The sequence below is a fragment of the Macrobrachium nipponense genome, chromosome 2 (genome assembly GCF_015104395.2).
Source record: "Macrobrachium nipponense isolate FS-2020 chromosome 2, ASM1510439v2, whole genome shotgun sequence".
Classification (NCBI taxonomy): Eukaryota; Metazoa; Arthropoda; class Malacostraca; order Decapoda; family Palaemonidae; genus Macrobrachium; species Macrobrachium nipponense.
In genome coordinates, this window is record NC_087201.1 from 49,443,359 (window position 1) to 49,462,694 (window position 19,336).

General features: G+C 51.9%; 1 protein-coding gene across 2 annotated transcripts in view; it reads right to left on the reverse strand.

Annotated features, from left to right (window-relative positions):
- Positions 1-19,336, reverse strand: part of LOC135220560 (hexosaminidase D-like) — a 199,858-nt gene that overhangs the window by 164,624 nt on the left and 15,898 nt on the right. For both annotated transcript variants that reach the window (XM_064257777.1, XM_064257779.1), the window contains exon 2: positions 13,765-13,803. In XM_064257777.1, coding sequence (XP_064113847.1) covers positions 13,765-13,790 — 26 coding nt within the window. In that variant the 5' untranslated portion in view covers positions 13,791-13,803. The remainder of the gene's footprint in view (positions 1-13,764; positions 13,804-19,336) is intronic.

Below are 19,336 nucleotides of genomic sequence, written 5' to 3' on the forward strand. Positions count from 1 at the left end.
TACTTATGGAATAGACAGGTAAACAACATATGTTGTAGGTATAAATAAAACCTTGGTTCCTACCTGATAGGTGGTAGACTTCGTGGGTGTTTGCCCAGTAGTCTGCATCACCTCAAGAAACTTTAGCGAGATATATGATCTATGGCCAAGAGTTCTTGTGGGTCTGCCGAAGGGGTCTTATCCGCTTACTCGGCAGAGCCTGAAAGGACTTGTCAATGGGTGCTGATCCACTTATATGACAATACACCTTATGAAGGAGCACACAACCAATCCCGACCACCTGATCCTAACCACATGTTAGAAATAAAGATTGTTCCGAGTTATCCCCGAACTCTTCACAACAACCATAACTCAAAAAACACACTACGCACACCTACATAATTTTCAAAAAAAAAAAAATTTTATACTCATCTAATTAGATATGACAAGTCTCTCTTACTGAACAACAGAGACGGCCGCCCGTGCTAAACCAAGTCCTTTTTGTTAGAAGAGACTCCAGACCATATCTAAAAGAAGGAAAGTATATACTTAAGGATTGGTGTCGGCTCCCGTACCCAGATCGTATCCGCCGATATGAAAGGACCCAGAGAAAAACATTTCTCATAGGTCACACTAACGTCTTTCAAGTAATGAGATGCAAATACTGAGTTGCATATCCAAAATGTCGTATCTATGATGTTTTTAAGCGACATATTCTTATGAAACGAGAGAGACGTTGCTACTGCTCTCACTTCATGAGCTTTCACTTTTAACAGTCGGAACTCTTCGTCAGGACAGATCTTATGCGCGTCTGTAATGACGTTTCCTCCACAAAGAATGCCGAGCATTTCGGGACATCAGTCTTGGTGGGGTCTTTAACCGCACACCAAAGACCTTGCCTAGAGCCTCCCATCTGATGCTTTTCTCTGAAGGTAGAATTTCAGAGCTCTTACAGGGCATAGAGACCTCTCTGCTTCTCTGCCTACGAGACTCGATATGCCTTTGACTTCGAATGACTTAGGCCAGGGATTCGTGGGATTCTCGTTTTTAGCTAAAAAACAGGGTCTTAAACGAGCAAATAGCTGAGTCTCCCTTGAATCCTACTTATCCTGCAGAGCATGTAATCCACTAATTCTCTTTGCTGTAGCTAAAGATAATAGGAATAGGCATTTTCTGGTGATGTCTCTAAACGATGCCAGATGAGGAGGTTCGAACCTTTCGGATGAAAGGAACTTGAGAACCACGTCTAGGTTCCAGTTAGGAGGGACCGGTTCCTTAGACTTTGAAGTCTCAAAGGACCTTATGAGATCGTGGAGATCCTTGTTATCTGCCAGATCTAATCCTCTATTCCTGAAGACTGCCGAGAGCATACTTCTGTATCCCTTTATTGTGGATACAGCTAGATGAGATTCCTCTCTCAGGAATAGAAGGAAATCCGCAATTTCCATTACAGAGGTAGTGGAGGAGGACAACTTCTTAGTTCTACACCACCTTCTAAAAACCTCCCACTTGGACTTGATATACTTGTCTAGTGGAGGTTCTGCGGGCCTCTCCGCGATCAGCCGCTCTTGCAACTACGCGAGAAAACCCTCTCGCTCTGACGAGTCTTTCGATAGTCGAAAGGCAGTCAGAGCGAGAGCGGGGAGGGTTTGGATTGATAACCTCTTGAAGTTGTGGCTGTTTGAGAAGATCCACCCTTCTTGGTAGGGATCTGGGAAAGTCTACGATCAACTCCACCACCTCCGTGAACCAGTCTTGAGCCGGCCAAAAGGGGGCTATCAATGTCATAACCTCGTCTCCTTTGAAGCCACAAACTTTTTCAGCACTAGTCCCAGGATTTTGAATGGAGGAAAAGCGTAGACGTCTACGTGAGACCAGTCCAGCAGGAAGGCGTCTACCATAAGAGCTCTGGGGTCTTCCACGACCGAGCAAAAGACTGCCAGCCTTTTGGAGATGAACGTGGCGAAGAGATCCAATCCACATGAGGAGTCCCCCACAGAGACCAGAGATCTTGACACCCTCCTTCGTGTAGGGTCACTCTGTGTGAAGGACCTGGTTCCTCCTGCTGAGCCTGTCCGCCCTCACATTTTTTACTCCCTGAACAAACCTTGTAAGAAGGGAGATGTTCCTCTGAGACGTCCAAAGTAAAAGATCTTTCGTAAGTTCGTAAAGGAAACGAGGAGTGAGTCCCTCCTTGTTTTCGAATGTAGGCAAGTGCTGTGGTGTTGTCCAACATTTACTTGCACTACTTTGTTCGAAACAAGAGGTTCTAGACTCTTCAAAGCTAGGTGTACGGCGAAGAGCTCTTTGCAGTTTATGTGCCAAGACACCTGCGCTGTTCCCCAGGTGCCTGACACCTCCTTCGAGCCTAATGTTGCTCCCCAACCTTTCTCCGACGCGTCGGAGTACAACACTAGGTCTGGGTTCTGGATTTTTAGAGAGATCCCTTTGTTCTCTTTCAGAGGGGGCAACACCATTCCAAGTGCGGTCTTATCTCCACTGGAATGGGAAAGGCGTCTGAAAGATGTCCGGTTTTCCAACTCCAAGACCTCTTGAGGAAAAATTGAAGCGGACGTAAATGAAGTCTTCCTAGCGGGAAGAACTGTTCGAGCGAGGAAATACTCGAAAACCCCGAGAATCCATCTGAATCCCCAGATAGACTAAGTTCTGTCTCGGGGGTCAGCTGCGACTTCTCGAGGTTTACGAGTAATCCCAACGATCTGATCAGGTCTAAAGTTAACGTAAGGTCCTCCAAGCACTGTCTCTCTGATCTGGCCCTGATGAGCAGTCGTCCAGATACAGAGAGATATTTTACTCCTTTGAGGTGAAGAAACCTCGCCACATTCTTCATCAGGCTTGTGAAGACCTGAGGAGCTGTGGAAAGGCCGAAACACAAGGCTCTGAACTGAAAGATCCTTCCCCCCGTCATGAAACAGGAGGTACTTCTTCGATGAAGGGTGGATCGGGACGTGAAAATAGGCGTCCTGGAGATCCAGAGACACCATCCAATCTCCTTGTCGCATTGACGCAGAACTGAGGCAGAAGTCTCCATCGAGAACTTCTCCTTCTGAACACATTTGTTCAGAGAGCTGACGTCTAGTACTGGTCTCCAGACCTCCCGAGGCTTTCGCAACCAGAAAAAGGCGATTGTAAAACCCCGGGGAGTTTTGATCCAGTACTAGTTCTATCGCTCTCTTGTCCCACATCTGATCCACCATCGATCGAAGAGTATCCCTCAGCACAGGATCCTTGTACTTGGCTGTTAGTTCCCGCGGTGTTGACGTTAGGGGAGGAGTGTTCAGGAAAGGGATACGATAGTTTCCCTTCCTTATTACAGACATCGATGAAGCGTCTGCGTTTATAAGTGCCCAGGCCTCCACAAATCCTAGGAGCCTGGCACCTACTGGTGCTTGGAGGAGAGAAGCATCACTTTCCCTTTTTAAAGGGACGAAAGGCAGACCTACCTCTCTTCTCAGGAGCCTTCCTTCTTGCGGGAGCTCTGGAGGTCGGGCCACCTCGAAAGGGCTGAACTGATGTACTCGGTCCTTTCTTGTCCATTGCAGTAGCAGGTTTCTTCTTCCTTGCTGACTGCGTCAGAAGGTCTTGAGTCGCCTTCTCAGTTAATGAACGAGAAATGTCCTTCACTAACTGAGAAGGGACAAAAAGTCTGACAAAGGAGAGTACAGTAGCGCTGCCCTCTGAGAGTGGGAGACCGCTTGGTCAAAAAGGCACTATAAAATGACAATTTGTCCAAAATTGCATTTTTCCTAACTATACAAACCTGAGGTCCTTTTACAATAGGAAGGTACTAGCGGCAGCTGGATAGGTCGTAAGCTTTCGAACAAGGGGTTCGGTAGTTAACTGCTTGTCCGACAGGCGCGCGCGCGCGACTGGGAGGTAAACAAATCACTTTTGCTTTTGGCCCAAGCAAAAACTGCAGAGTGAGGGGTGGCATGAGGTGGGGCTATGTGTAAAAGGACCTCAGGTTTGTATAGTTAGGAAAAAATGCAATTTTGGACAAATTGTCATTTGTTCCGACACGGCATACAAAACCTTCGGTCCTTTTACAATAGGAAGACTCACTTCTTGGTGGGTGGAATCTGAGTCTTTTGTGAACAGACTGGTGTTCGCCCAACCTTGGAAGCCTCCCTGGTCGTAAGAGCGAGGGAGGGATCCAAGCCTCTGTCCGATTGATCGGGGTGTGCACCGCAGATCAATGGTCAGACCTCTGGACCGAGTACTAAGAGAGAGGAAGCGTATCTCTTCGTACCAGCAATGTAAGAACTTGTTCCTGTACAGGAGCAAATATAAATGTCATGGATTTGACTCCTGTAGGCATCCACTTCCCCCCCTTGTAGGAGGAAAGTGGTGGATATTCTGCTCCCATCCCTAGTGAAAGGGATAGGATGGGGCTCTGTCATATAGCTCACCTGCATCTCGTCCTTATCCAGCAGGGTGGTGACCGTATCCCTCTACCCACAGGTAGAGGGGTAGAAAAGATAGAAAGAGAAGCCAGTCACTTTTCTCATTTACTATATATTCATAACAGTCACACCAGGACCACTCGATGCTGTTCAGCCTGCTAGCTCTGGGTTAGCTAGACGACGTGTTGAGCAGCCACCACGGGGTGGGTCCTAAGGAAACCGATCCAAGGACCTGTGGGCAATATCCAAAAGGTATAAGGAAAGTGCCGTGGTCTGGTTGTACCAGACCCCTGCCTTCCATACCTGCGCCACGGAGAAGTTCTTACGAAAACGCCAACGAGGGGCCAATACTTCTGACTTTGTGAGCTCTCGGACGGGACGTACGGATGTCGTCACTACCATCAGCCTCATACGCCCTCCTGATGACCTCACGCAGCCAGGACGAAAGAATGTTCTTTGATACTTCTTTCTTGGTGACCCCGGTGCTAACGAAGAGGCGTCGACACTCAGGCCCGAGGTGTCGAGTTCTCTTCAGATAGCGCCGTACCGTAGCGCCTCCCAGGACAAAGCAGCATCTCATCCGCAATCATTATCGGCATGAAGTTCCCGTACTCTCTTTCGCCGATGCCAGGTCCCCCAGCAAGAAGAGGGGCTTGTGAGTTCCCTGGGTGGGCAAGACCTTTCGAAGCTCCTCCTAAGTAAGGAGATCTCGAACGAGTTCGATGTCCAATCCCCTCAGTTTCAGGACGAGCGTCAAGGCGGCTCTGTATCCTTTGACTGTGGGAACTGAGAGGAGCTTCTCTCGGCGAAGAAAATGAGGAAATCCGCTACCTGCTGAAGAGTGGCTCTGAGAGGAGATAGGCCCCGTCTACGACACCAACCACAGAAGACGGCCCACTTCCCCTGGTACACAGCTGCAGAGGACCTGACGGACGTTCCAGCCATCTCTGTTGCTGCGCTACGAAAAAAAGCCTCTCGTTCGCAAGAGATGTTGGATAACAGCAGCCGTGAAGACGTAGGGACTGGACTGCTCGTGGTACCGCTCGAGTGTGGCTGGGCGAGAAGGTTGTGCCAAGGGGGAATCTCTCTCGGTTCTCTTGCGAGAAGAGCCAGCAGGTCCGGATACCAAATGGCCTGTGGCCATTTGGGAGCCATCAGGATCATCCTGAGATTCGGGGTGACCAGTGCTCGACTGATCACCTTGCGAATCAGGGTGAACGGGGGAAAGGCATAGGCGAAAAGGTTGTCCCACAGGGTGTTGAAGAGCCTCCTCTGCAGCTGCCCATGGGTCCGGCACGGCCGAGAAGAAAACACCTGGAGCTTCCTGTTGTGCCGGGTGGCGAACAGATCCTCGAACTGGTCGCCCCCCACAGGTCGAAGAGCCTTTCCCGCCACGTCCTGGTGTAGAGACCATTCGGTCCCTATCCCTTGATCCCGACGGCTCTGATGCGTGTCTGTCTACTACATTCCTTCCCTGGAAGTAGCGTGCCGACAGCTCTATTGAGTGTGCCTCGGCCCACTCGTGCACCTGCCGAGTCAACTGGTACAACGGGAGAGACACTAGTCCCCCCTGTTTGTTGACGTAAGCCACCACCGTGGTGTTGTCGCACATCAACACCACTGAGTGTCCCATCAAGCGGTCCTGGAACTCTTGGAGAGCGAGGAACGCTGCCTTGAGTTTCAGTACATTGATGTGAAGGTGCTTGTCGTTCTCGTACCACACTCCTGAAGTCAGCAACTCCTCCAGGTGTGCGCCCCATCCCTCGGTCGATGCGTCTGAGAGCAGCTGCATGTCGGGGGGGAGAGTGCGCAGAGGCACTCCTCTTAAGAGGTTCCTGTCGTCCAGCCACCAGGCTAGGTCCTGCCTCACCTCCTGTGTCAGTGACAATGGAAAGCTTGGGGGAATCCGTCGCCTGTGACCAACTCTCCTTTGGTCTCCCTGAAGAGACCGCAGGTGAAGACGCCCGTTAGGGACTGTCCTTCCCGAGTGACGGACAGGTGTCCGATCACGACTTGCCATCGCTGAGCTACCCGTTCCTGCCGAGACAGGAACTGGTTGGCTGCTCCCTGAATTTGCTAATCCGCGAGTCTGCGGGGAAGACTCGCCCTGCTACCGTGTCGATCAGCATACCCAGGTACTTCATCCTCTGCTTGGGCTCGAGATCGGACTTTTCGAAGTTCACAACGATCCCCAGATCGAGACAGAACTCGGCAGTCGATCCCTGTCCTGTAGCAACTGCGAGCGGGAGCTCGCCAGGACTAACCAATCGTCGAGATACCCCATCAGACGTTATCCCGTGCAAATGGGCCCAAGCAGACACCAAGAGTGAACACTCGCCGTGAACACCTGTGGGGCGGTTGAGAGACCGAAGCAAAGTTGGCCTGAACTGGTACACCGTCCCGTCGAGGATGAAGCGGAGGTACTTTCTGGAGGACTGATGAATGGGTATTTGGAAAATACGCATCCTTCAAGTCCACTGAAAGCATGAAATCGTTCTCCCTGATAGAGTCGAGCGCTGAGCGTGCCGTCTCCATCGTGAACCGGGTCTGGCGAACAAACCGGTTCAGGGGAGAGAGATCTATCACCGGGCGCCAGCCTCGCCGTAGACTTTTCCACCAGGAAGAGTCGACTGTAAAAGCCCGGTGATTGATCCGTGCGATTTCTACAGCTCTCTTGCTCAGCATGGTCTTGATCTCCTGTCTCAATGCTCGTCCTTCGATGCCCCTGGAACGTACGCCCTGCTGTTGGGAACCGGGTTGGAGGTGAGGGGTGACCGAGATTCGAAGGGTAATAGATCTCCCTCCCGAAGGACATCTACAATCCAGGTCTCGGCGCCGTAGCGCTGCCAAGTTGCCCAATGGCTGGCCAGGCACCCCCCCCCCCCCACACTTCCGGCAGCAGGTGAGGGGGAACGCCGTCCCTAGCGTTTCCCCCCTTTTCTTCGACTTCCTCCCAGAGCCTCCACGGAGGAGGAGCTGGAGGAGGGCTGGTTACGGCTCCCCTTGCTAGAAGTCGAAGAGACAGAGTCTCATTCCCCGGGGCTTCGACGCAGCTACCTCTTAGCCACGAGGAAGCGCTAGCCGAGCCGTTAGACTTGGCCGCAGTCCAAGGCTGCCCAGAGGCCTTCGAGACTGCCTGGTGAACCAGACGGTCACTGTCGTCAGTGCGCCGTCTGTCCACCGCAGCGTCCACCATCTCTCCTGGGAAGAGAGACGTGGAACAACGTAAAGGTCCGTTGAGAAGTCCCAACGCCGCTTCACGCCCAGCCGCCCTGGAAACCCGAGTAAGGACAGCGTCCCTTCGTCGGAGAACCAGGTTGGCCCACAGGTTCACCGTCTGGTGGGCAAGGAAGGAGATGGCTCCTCCCCCAGACTGGCAAAAGTCTCCTGAAGGCCGAGTCATCTTCGGGAGAAATTCCCCCGGAGTTGGCTGCGACCTTAGATACTGTGAGGGACCACAGATCTAGCCAGGAGACGGCCTGGAAAGCTGCCATGGCGGTAGATTCCAGGCCGAATGTCTCTTGCTGCGAGAACCACAGGTTTCTCGGACAGGAGCTGCTCAGAGACACACCCGAAGTAGCCTGGCTAACTCCGGGTTCACCACCTGTTTGGGCGGCATCGGGTCTTCAGATGGCACGTAAAAAACGCCGCTGTCGCCGCAGAGGAGGTGGAGAAGCAGCTTGCTCGACCTGCCAGACTTGAGCGAGCCGTCTTGTCCGGAGACAAGCGATTCAACCTGGTCCAGCACTGAGTCCGGCAGCTCAGAACGCGGCAAACCCACCGTCGGTCTGGGATCCCTCTTCGGGCCCCAGAACGACTCGAGCCAGGACGTGGGCTCGGATGGTGGGAGCAGCGATCCTTCCGTGAGGTCGTTGTGCTGACGAATCAGCGCAATAACCTCGCAAAGTTCCTCTGGATCTCAGGAGTGACTGCTTCCTGCGGAGTCGGACCGTCCAGTCCCTCAACAGGGGCAAATCCGAGACCCTCCTCCCTCAAGAAGAGGAACAGCGACAGACCCCTCTCGGTCTGCTCCAACCACCTGTGCGTACGACCTGGCTGGTCCGAGAACCGTGCCTGGTACGTACGACGACCGTGGTGGGATCCTGAGGGGCGCACCCCTCCACGATCACTCCTCAATACCTCGCCCCTCCCGGTGTAATCCGAGGAGGTTGAAGGTATGGAAGAGGCAGACCTGACGCTCCCTCCTCGCTCGCTGGCAGAACCAGCGGCTTGGAAGATGCAGGCGATCGCCAACCCGCGGTGGCGATCGAGCTGCAGACCTAGTCGAGCCGTCTCGCTGTGGAGAACGGCTGGACCGAGAACAGCGGCTCCGGTCTCGTGTGTCAGAGGAGCTGGTGCTGGTCGCCGTACCCGATCGCTCTCTGTGAGAGTGACGGTCAGGCGACCGGCGAGCTCCACTGTCACGGTGAGATCGGTGCGTATCCTCACGGTGCGTCAGTTCGCTGGTACCAGCCGTGGATGGTGCCGGCGAACGGGGGGACCTCTTCCCCGCCTCAGCCCGTGGCCGGTCATGGACCGTCATCGTCGACCCGGGTAGCCAGCTGCTCGCCGCGAGAGCGAGAGCTGGTCTGGTGAGAGTCGCGTGAGCGGCTGTCACCAGTCTTCCGCTCCGTGCCGTGAACCTGACGCTGAGCGAACTCAGAGGTCTGGTTCCTGGCTGCACGGTCGCTGGTAAGCGACCGTACACTCGGTACCTCCTCCGCGAACGAGAGGCCGAGACGGACCCTGCTGCTGTGCGAACCACTGACAGCAGGTGAGGAAGTGCCGGTGTTAGCCGGCACTCCTCTGGTCCCCGTAGTCTTCTTCCTTGCGGAAGAAGAGACGGGTCCTGCCCCCGAAGGAGCTGGGTGACCAGCGGAAGAACCCCCGTCTCACCAGAGCGAGACGGGCCCTTAGAAGTTCCCGAAGGAGACTTCTTAGGGGGGGGTAGGCGACCTTCTTCTTCTTCGGCAGGGGAGCCTTAGAAGACGAAGGGGAAGAGCGGCAGACGACGACGCAAGACGAAGAAGACGATGAAGACGACGACGACCTCCTTCCTTCCTCTTCTTCTTCTTCTTCGTCAACCTTCTCAGGACCGACGTCAGATCTGTCATCCAGAGCGGAGCCGGGCTGCTGTTGCCGAAGCAACAGGGCCCGGACGCACCTGTCCGAACAGATCAGCATCGGGAGCAGCGGCGCCAGGAACAGGAGCAACATCAGCAGGTGCAGGCATCACGGAACAGGAACGGCAGAAACCGCAGGAGCAGGTACAGGAACGGCAGCAGTGGTCCACGTCACGTCCGTGGACAGCAGCTGGGCAGGTACGGAGGTACGGCAGACTGTGTAGGCGGTCTAGATGGGCGGACCAGCGGCACAGACATCCTAGGTACCGGTGGGAGGTCCAGGGGCGAGCTCTTCGGGCACGAAGTCCGGTCGCGGCAGCACGGCAAACACAGGCGGTGGCATCACACTCCCCCAAGTTACGCGACTGGCCCTGCACCGATGTAGTGGGTGTCACAGAGACCGCGTGCTGGTGTACACCAGGTGAGGAGGTGAAGCGTAAGCCGGGTGTTGTAATGGTCGTGGTGGTGGTCATGACCGTTGCATGGGTGACCGCCACGGAGCCAGCGAGATGGTAGAGCAGCCCCTGGACACTCGGCACGCCCTGCAGCCCCAACGATGCCCACACCTGTCCGAGGTCATCCTTCGCGGCAAAACCGCCACCTGAGGAGGCAAAAAAAAAAAAAAGTCGGGTGATTAGGGGGATCCTCTACCCGTAGCGCGAAGACGAACGGATAGAGGACCCAGAGTACAACTCGACGTCAGGGTATCTAGCGCCCTCCTCCACACTCGACAAGTCAGAGAGGAGAAGGACCTAGAAACCCCCCCCCGAAGGGGAAGGCGCGAGACGTGGAAGTTGAGTGCGGGCGGCAGGAAAGAAGACGAAGTGTCCGTCACAAAGGAGTCGCGGGAGAGCTTTCCGACGACTCCTTTGCAGGCCTTCGCTTCCTCCTGCCCTCATACAAAATCCACTGCGCCTCCGACCAATTAATAACACATTACAAGGCTCGGCTCGGGAGCATTCGCGCACGACACCGAGCACACAAATATGAGGGTCTATCTCGGGAAAGGAGCGGAACTTCCCGCATTTACGCCCTTCGGTACCCGGGCATAAGTCTCGTGGGGTAGCGAGGCGAGGAGATTCCATCATTAATTAATTGCAGTTCAATTAATATGAAAGAGAGAAATGATTGTACTTACAAAGAATTCTTTCATACACAAACACACCATATACTCAAGAAAGCAAACGACGAGAAGCGGGCAGAGAGCGTCGAACAACACACGTCCACTCGCTGTGAGGCCGAAAGCAAAACGTGATTTGTTTACCTCCCAGTCGCGCGCCGCGCGCCTGTCGACAAGCAGTAACTACCGAACCCCTTGTTCGAAGCTTACGACCTATCCAGCTGCCGCTAGTACCTTCCTATTGTAAAAGGACCGAAGGTTTGTATGCCGTGTCGGAACAACTGTCCTCTTTTTAAGAAGACCTGCTCCAAATAAAGAGGAGATCTCAACCGAGCCATCCTGAACCGCTTTGTCTCCACAAGACAAAATACACAGAAGGACTTCTGGTTCGAGTCCTTCAGAATCATGGGCTTTCTTGGACATCACCCCAAGGGACCAATCTAAGAAGTTGAAAACTTCCAATACATGGAAGAGTCCCTTGAGGAGATGGTCCAGTTCTGAAATGCCCCAAGTTATACGGGCAGAGTTCAAACCTTGTCTACGCGAAGCGTCAACTAAGGTCGAAAAGTCCGCTTCTGTCGAAGACGGAAGAGAAATGCCCATATTCTCTCCCGTCTGATACCAAATGCCTCTTTTACCAGCTAGTCTCGCTGGGGGCATGCAGAAGACCGTTCTTACCAACTCCTTCTTCGACTTCATCCATGAGTCTAATGACTGAAGAGCCCTCTTCATCGAAATGGCGGGCTTCATTCTAAGAAAAGACGAAGACTTCTTCGTCTTTGCACTCGAGAAAAGAGAGCGCGGAGAAGGAGGAGCGGCAGGGTCAAGTCGTCTCCATACTCTTCTAGAAGCAAGGCTGTCAAAACTTTATAGTTCGACAGTCCTTCTCTTCCCTGATACTCGTCCTCCGAGTTTACTTCTAACTCGGGGTCTAGATGAGTCTCCGCTGACAAATCAGTACGTCTTTCCTCTGGGGGAGACAAACTCCTGATAGGAGAGGGGCTAAGGGAATGATATTCCTTCCTCTTCACAGCTTTAATAGTCTTGGAAGGCGCCAACAGCCTAGGCTTCTCTCCATAAATGGATGACGCCTCCCGCTTGGATGACGCTTCTCGTCCGCCAAGCGTCCTGGCTGACGCCTCCCGCTTGTCTGGCTGCTGACGTCTGGATGACGCCTCGCGCCTGGAAGACGCTTCGCTCTCAACTGGCGTCCTAACTGGCGCCAATACCTTGGTTGGAGCCTCGCGCTTATAAGAAGCTTTAAATGACGCTTCATGCCTATAAGACGCCTCACGTCTATCTGGCGTTACGTGTCTGCCGTAAGGTTCCCTCGATCTCGCTCTCGAAACCGACGCCTCTGCGGTATGTTTGGAAGCTTCACGTCTGCATGACATCTCTCGCTTTGCAGGGGAGAGAGGACGAGACTTCTTGATTGGAAGCGAAACGTCCTTCCTACGAGGAGGATCCCTCGCTAACACTCCCCCACCAAAAGAGGATAGTTTTGTTCCTGTACTGCCAAGAGAATCTTCCTTGAAGCTTCTCCCACGTCTCTTCAATCGGGGGAGAAGGAGTAGGAAAGCATTCTTCCACTCCACGTCGGGTGACGCTGACGCCACCTTCGCCTTTTTAATAGACGAGGGTGCTTCATCTGAGAAACGCTCCGGGCTCGAATCCAATTCAGGTTCTTTCAAATGCCGTTTCAGAGGCCTAGATAGATCCGACTCCTTCCACCCTCGTTTAGGTGAGGGAGAGGGAGAGGATGAGAAACACTCACGCAGGACGCTTTTTCTAAAGCGCCCCTGAGCAGCCTGCAACGAAACAGAGCCTGCTGAGGACGTCTGACCGTTGTGGATTCCCCACGACCTTCCTAAGGCTTTCGACTTTCCTTCTCCTCTGGGATGGGAGCTTGGAAGAGGTCTAGGCCTGGGAGCGTCGCAGGGACGATCAACGCCCCTCCACAACACTGGGAGAACTCACTTCACTGTAATGTCACTTTCACTAGCCTTACCTTGTAGTCCGCCATTTTGGACTTCATCTGCTGAATTGTAGCTTTCAGATCGGCGATTTCCGAGGCCGATTCCGAAAGTAAAGCTTGTGAATTAGACAAATAGGGAGAATCCAAATCATCAGGATTAGAATAAGGATCAATAAAAGGCTCAATAGGCCTTGTACTCACACCTTTCAAACGTCTAACCCTATCCCTCTCTAACTTCTTCAAATAAGAAGTTAAAGTCTTCCATTCTTCTGCATTTAATCCCTCACATTCATGACAAGTATTAGTAGCAGAACACTGAAACCCCCTACATTTACGACATACAGTGTGAGGATCACCGAAGCTTTCGGTATCCTCACCCTGCAGCCTACATTCACACCCACCCTTATCACACTCCCATTTGAATCAGACATACTGAGAAAATTCCAAAAAAGCAGTCCAAAATCAGTCCACAGTAGCGAATGCCAAAAAACACGATCCAGATACGTCACCAAAAAGCCGAGAAACGATGATCAAAGGATGAAATAAAGAATCTAAGTCACGATGGTAATAGCAACAATGGTTGATACCACCAGCGACAGAGAAAATATGATAGAAAACGGGAATGGTTCCTAGTCTGCCGCCCAGGGGCAGGACCGGTAGATCACCTGACCCTACCTGTAGCGAGTGGCGCGAAATTTTGAATTTCTGTCGGGACGACGGAGTCTTAGCTATGTATATATCTGACAGGTAAGTTGATTGTATGAAACTAATATATAATGATATATGGGCCTCTTGGAATCAACCCTGGAAACGCATCCCTGGGGTTCAAGAGCCCCCACCACTCAAGGTGGTCCCAAGTTGAGGGGGTAACACAACTGGTGAAGAGCTGGTGAACTAGACAGTCATCTGGGTCAGCCAAAAGATCTTTTTTTTATTCCAAATGCTACAAATGATGACAACGCTTGCCAGCACCAAGATATGGCTACCTTCAACAGTATGTAAGATTCTTCCCAATGACAATCTAAATATAAAACAACCTTCCACCATCTGTAAGTAACACTCAAACTTTCATACATTGCCTCTTTCAAATTAACTGCCTTCTTACAAGACTTCCATCTAATTTCAAGACATACCCTTACTCACCTGTGGACATTGGCTGAATCAAACATTATCAACTGGAAACTGAAAAGAAACAGAAATAATAGTGAAATCTGTTCCTGCTTTAAAAAGTAGAATGCATGTGAACATAAACAAAAAAAATTACACAAATGAACTGCATCATCACAATTATAAGAATTTAATACTAAATTCTTTAATACACAAAGAATTATTTGAAAAATAACAATTTCTAAACACCTTGCTAGATCAATGATATGTTCATTAACAAAGTTTTGCTTAAAAAATGACAAATTTTAAAAGTAACTTGTGTTTTTCCTACCTATACAAACCTGAGGTCTTTACATAGGAATATGCTTCAGTACAGCTGGAAACATCCAGTAACGTTTAAACATGACAATTTGTCGAAAATTGCATTTTTCCTAACTATACAACTGAGGTCCTTTAACAATAGGAAAGGTAACTAGCGGCAGCTGGGACGGTCGTAAGCTTCGAACAAGGGAGACGGTAGTTAACTGCTTGTCCGATCGTGCGCGCGCCCGCGCGCCCGAGAGGTGAAGAATCACTTTTGCTTTAGGCCCATGCAAAAAGTTGCAGAGTGAGGGGTGGCATGAGGTGGGACTATATGTAAAGGACCTCAGGTTTGTATAGTTAGGAAAAATGCAATTTTCGTAAATTGTAATTTGTTCCGATACGTATACAAACCCTCGGTCCTTTAACAATAGGAAGACTCACTTCTTGGTGGGAGGAATCTGAGTCTTTTTGGTGAACAGACTGGTGTTCGTCCAACCCTGGAGTGCCTCCCTGGTCGTAAGAGCAAGGGAGGGATCCAAACCTCTGTCCGATTGATCGGGGTGCACCAGCAGGATCAATGGTCAGACCTCTGGGCCAAGTACTAAGAGAGAGGCAAGCGTATCTCTTCGTACCAGCAAGCAAGAACTTGTTCCTGTTTGTGCAAGAGACAATCATAAAATGATGGGTTTGTCTCAATTTGGCATCCACTTCCTCCCCCTTGTTGGAGGAAGTGGTGGATATTTACTCCTATCCCTACTGAAAGGGATAGGATGGTGCTCTATTGAGTAGCTCACCTGCATCTCGTCCTTACCCAGCAGGGTGACGACCGTGTCCCTCTACCCAAAGGTAGAGGGAAGAAAAAGATGGGAAGAGGAGCCAGTCACACTCTCATTCCTCATCCATTCTTCGGTCAACACCAGGACTCGATGCTGTTCAGCCTGCGAGGGTCTGGGTTAACTACACAACGTTGAGCAACCACCACGGTTTCCCAAGGAAAAAGATCCAAGGAACTGTGGGCAATATCCTGAAGGTAGAAGGAGGTGCATGCGGTCCGGTGGACCAGGCGCCTGCCTTCATTACCTGCGCCACGGAGAAGTTCTTGCGGAACGCGAAGAGAATGATGAAGAGGCGTCCACACTCATCCTGGGTGTCGAGTTTCTTCAGACAGCTCCGTCGCACCTTCACAGGACAAAGCAGCATAGCCTTCGTATCGGAGGCGGTGAAGTCCATTAGGGAGGGTATTGTGAAGGACTCGAACCAATCATCAGTTACCGAAGGGTTCTGAGCCTTCGCTACGAAGATCGGTACGAAATCGAGCGTCACCAAATCCCCATCCCTTTGTGCTTGACTTCTCAAGAGAAGTCATGCAGTTACCTAAGACGAAAAGAAGGGAATAGTCGTAGACCTATCCCTCTTCTCGACTTTGGTTATGTACAGTACTCATAATGACAAGCTATTAAGACGAAGTAATGATTGCTCTGGAACAACCGAAACTAAGTCCACAGCATAGTTCGTAACTGACTCGGGGCGCTCTGACAGCTGCCGACTGACTGGTTCGGAATCAGTAGAGGCAAGTTGTCCAAGCATCCGGGTAAGTCACGTGAACCTTCGCCCTTTAAAGAGTTATGCTGAGAAGACCAACAAATAAAAATATTTGTTAGTCACCGATGCCGGACGGCGCGGCGATGATTCTCTTAATGCATAAGCTCAAAAGGCGAAAGTCAATTGCCTTCAAAAGACCGAGGTCCCTGATGGCAAGAAAATTCTCATAGACGTTGAATCTCAGCTTAAGGAGAAACAACCTGTGACGTTGAAGACGAAGGTAGGCAATGAATGCAACCTACGTCTTCCAGCTGAATCGAGAGAAGGGAATCTCAAGATTTCTAAACCTGTGCTTACAAATGACTGAAAACGCTAACCGCCATTTCATTGCTGTGCAATGAAAGCGGGGCGTTCTTCAGTAATGAAACACAAGGAGGGGAGAGCCGCTTGAAGAACTGCTTCATCATGGGCTGAACTTGTTTGGAATAGAAGCTGGCAGGTGTGGGAGTATGGCGATGTCTTTCAATACATCTGCTAATCCGGGGTGAACAATGAAACAATGTACACCTCCGAATAAAATGATATTTTGAGGACAAACTCAGATTCCGCAAAAATCATTCGCATTATCGGGATACGATGCAGCAAGAGACTATTACAGAATTCTGTTACCGTGCGGTAAACAGAAAGATGAGAGTCGAATAGATAATCTCTGTTTAAAATTCTAGCAATACCGAAGACGATGAATACTAGCGTTTCACAGCAGTAGATGGTCATTCATGTATGCGAGAATCCCCTTTAATCAGAGACTTAAGTCCGTGATTGTTGGGCAGAGATACGTTTTGTTATTCAATCAAAGCAGGGTGAGAAAGACATAAACAACCGTCTATCTCAAGCGGCAGCTGATACTGAAAATGCCTCGGGCAATTCAATACGCAGTAGCTGTCGCTGATCGTCATCCTGAGTTGCAAGTAATCCTTTCCACGAAGGAATGCGTTCGGCTAGAACCACCGAGCATAAAAAGATATGCTCGAGCAATTATATTTAAGCGAAACGAATTTCGGTAAATATAAAAGCTTAAAATGGTGTTGTTGTGACAACACCATAAGTATAAAATTGAAACTGGAAACTCCTGGGAGGTTGCAGGCAACCCGGGTTGCAGTTCAATAGAATACTTTTCGTCTAAGTCGCAATCCGTAGAATAACCAGGATATTGCGCCTACCCTCGAGACCATTCAACTGCTTAGCAGAATCATGTCGCGAGGTTAATATACGTAGTATATTTGTAGGATTCTGAACAACGATCTCCATCCTAAATTCTTTCCTTCAAGAAAACAAAATAAGGATTGGAGATCGACCACCTTCGTTCTCTATTAAAGAGAGTGAAGGAGAAAGTCTTCCTCGAAGGAAAGCTTCAATGGTGAACAGAATACTAAGACGATAGTTCCAGCCAAACTGGATATTCCCGTCCGTTCTTCTCTATTCCAGGTTGGTCGCCTACTGTGAGATAGTCTTCTTTCAGCAGCAGTCTTCTTCCTAATGCTAGAAATTCCAGGAATTCGAGCATAGGCGAGGTTCCCGATTATCGCTGTAACATATCGGGATTCTCGTCTCGCTCACTTTGGACCGTGGTCTCGCCTATGTGTTTGGAGATCGTAAGAAACTCTAACACTGAAATGCGCTAGAAATTCCGTAGAATTCTAAGCAGTCTGCGAAACCCCCCACCGAATTCGTCAAACGATATCGGCTGGTGGTCCTCTCGATTTCCCGTAGAAATCGAGAATGGGGCAGGATCCCTCCTCAACGACCGGGGCTTACGTCAGGTAGGACCCGAAGGTCCCCCCTGGTAGCGCAGTCCCCAACGTGGGATCCTACAGAGAAAATCTCTGTAGGATCCTTCCCCTTTCCCTCGTAGCCGTAAGGAGAGAGGGAATGGGGAGGAATGGATACTCGCTCGCCTTCCCAGTGGAACTAGCAGTTGGACGAGAGTAGGAGCAGCCATCGCCTTGCGGCGATGGCCTCTCAGAGTCTGGGAAAACGTATCGTCAGGAGAAAACGTTTTTCCCGAGGAGGGTTACGAACTCTCACTGTAGGTAGGGTCTGCCGCCATGTGACGTCGTCTGGGTGGGGCTGATCGACACTGACAGGAGAGAGCCGATACCGTCCTCCGACTCATTCCAGTCCTCGTCGAGGTCGAAACCTCTCAGGAGGACCGAAGGAGTATTTAAATACGGTGTCCGAAGACAACGTAGAAACGCCGCTGTCGCAGTAGAGGAGGTGGAAGTAGCTTGATCGACCGGGCCAGAACTGAGAGAGCCTTCTTGTCCGGAGACGAGAGACTCTGGTTCAAGACAGAATCGGCAAGCTCCGATCGCGGCATACCCACCGTCGGTTTTGGGTTCCCTCTCGGGCCCCAAAACGACTCGAGCAGAGACATGGCTCTGCTGGTGGGAGCGGCGATCCTTCCCCCGGTCGTTGTGCTGACGAATCAGTGCAATAACCTGGGTAAAGTTACTCTGAATCTCGGAAGTTACAGCGTCTTGAGGAGTAGGACCGTCCAGTCCCTCCAACAAGAGCAGCTCCCAGGACCCTCCTCCATTCAGAAGAAGGACCAGCAACAGATCCCTGACGGTTGCCTCCAATCACTTGCGCGTTACGTCCTGGTTGGTCCTAAGACCAACCTGGCACGTGCGGCGTCGTGACGGGATCGTGAGCGGCGCATATCTCTCACGATCACTCCTATATACCTCGCTCTTCCTGGCGTATGCCGAGGAAGTTGAAGGTATCGGAGAGACAGAACTGACGCTACCCCCTCTCCCCCTGACGGTCACCTCCAATCACTTCGCGTACGTCCTGGTTGGTCCTAAGACCATACGTGGCACGTGCGGCGTCGTGACGGGATCGTGAGCGGCGCACCTCTCACGATCACTCTAGCCTACCTCGCTCTTCCCGGTGTAGCCCGAGGAAGTTGAAGGTAGTGGAGAGACAGACCTGACGCTCCCCCCCCCGCTCGCTGGCAGACCAGCGTACGTCGTGGGGGGCTGCAGCCGATCACCAACCCGCGGTGGGGATCGATCTGCAGGCCTGGCCGTGCCGCTCACCTGTGGCGAGCGGCTCTGACTGAGCACGTCGACCCCCGGTCCCGTGCGTCAGACGAGCTGCTGCTGGTCACCGTATCCGCCCGGTCCCCTGTGGGAGCGGCGGTCAGGTGACCTGCAGAGCTCGCTTTCGCCGTGAGACCGGGTGAGCGTCCTCGCGGCACGGTCAAACCTCCGCTGGTACCACCGAGGCTGGTACCGTCGGTAGAGGGGACCTGGGGGACCTCTTCCCAGCCTCAACCCGTGGCCGGTCAGAGACCGTCACGTCACCCGAGGTACCGGCTGGTCTGCTGCGAGAGCGCCGCTGGCCTGGCGAGAGTCACCTGAGCGGCTCTCGACAGTCTTCTGCTCCGTGCCTCGGTCATGACGCTGAGCGAACTCAGGCGGGTCTTAACTTTGGCTGCACGGTCACCCGAAGGAGATCGTACACTCGGAACTTCTTCGGGCGCGGACGAGAAACCGAGCCGGTACCTGACTTAGCAGCAGAGCTGCCAAGACCAGGCGAGGGTGTACCAGCGGTAGCCAGCACACCCTTGGTCCCCGTCTTCTTCTTCTTCTCAGAAAGGGGAGACGGGCCCCGTTCCCGAAGGAACAGGAGGACCGCCAGCAGAAGAACCCCCCCGTCACACCGGAATGTGACGAGCCCTTCGAAGTTCCGAAGGAGTCTT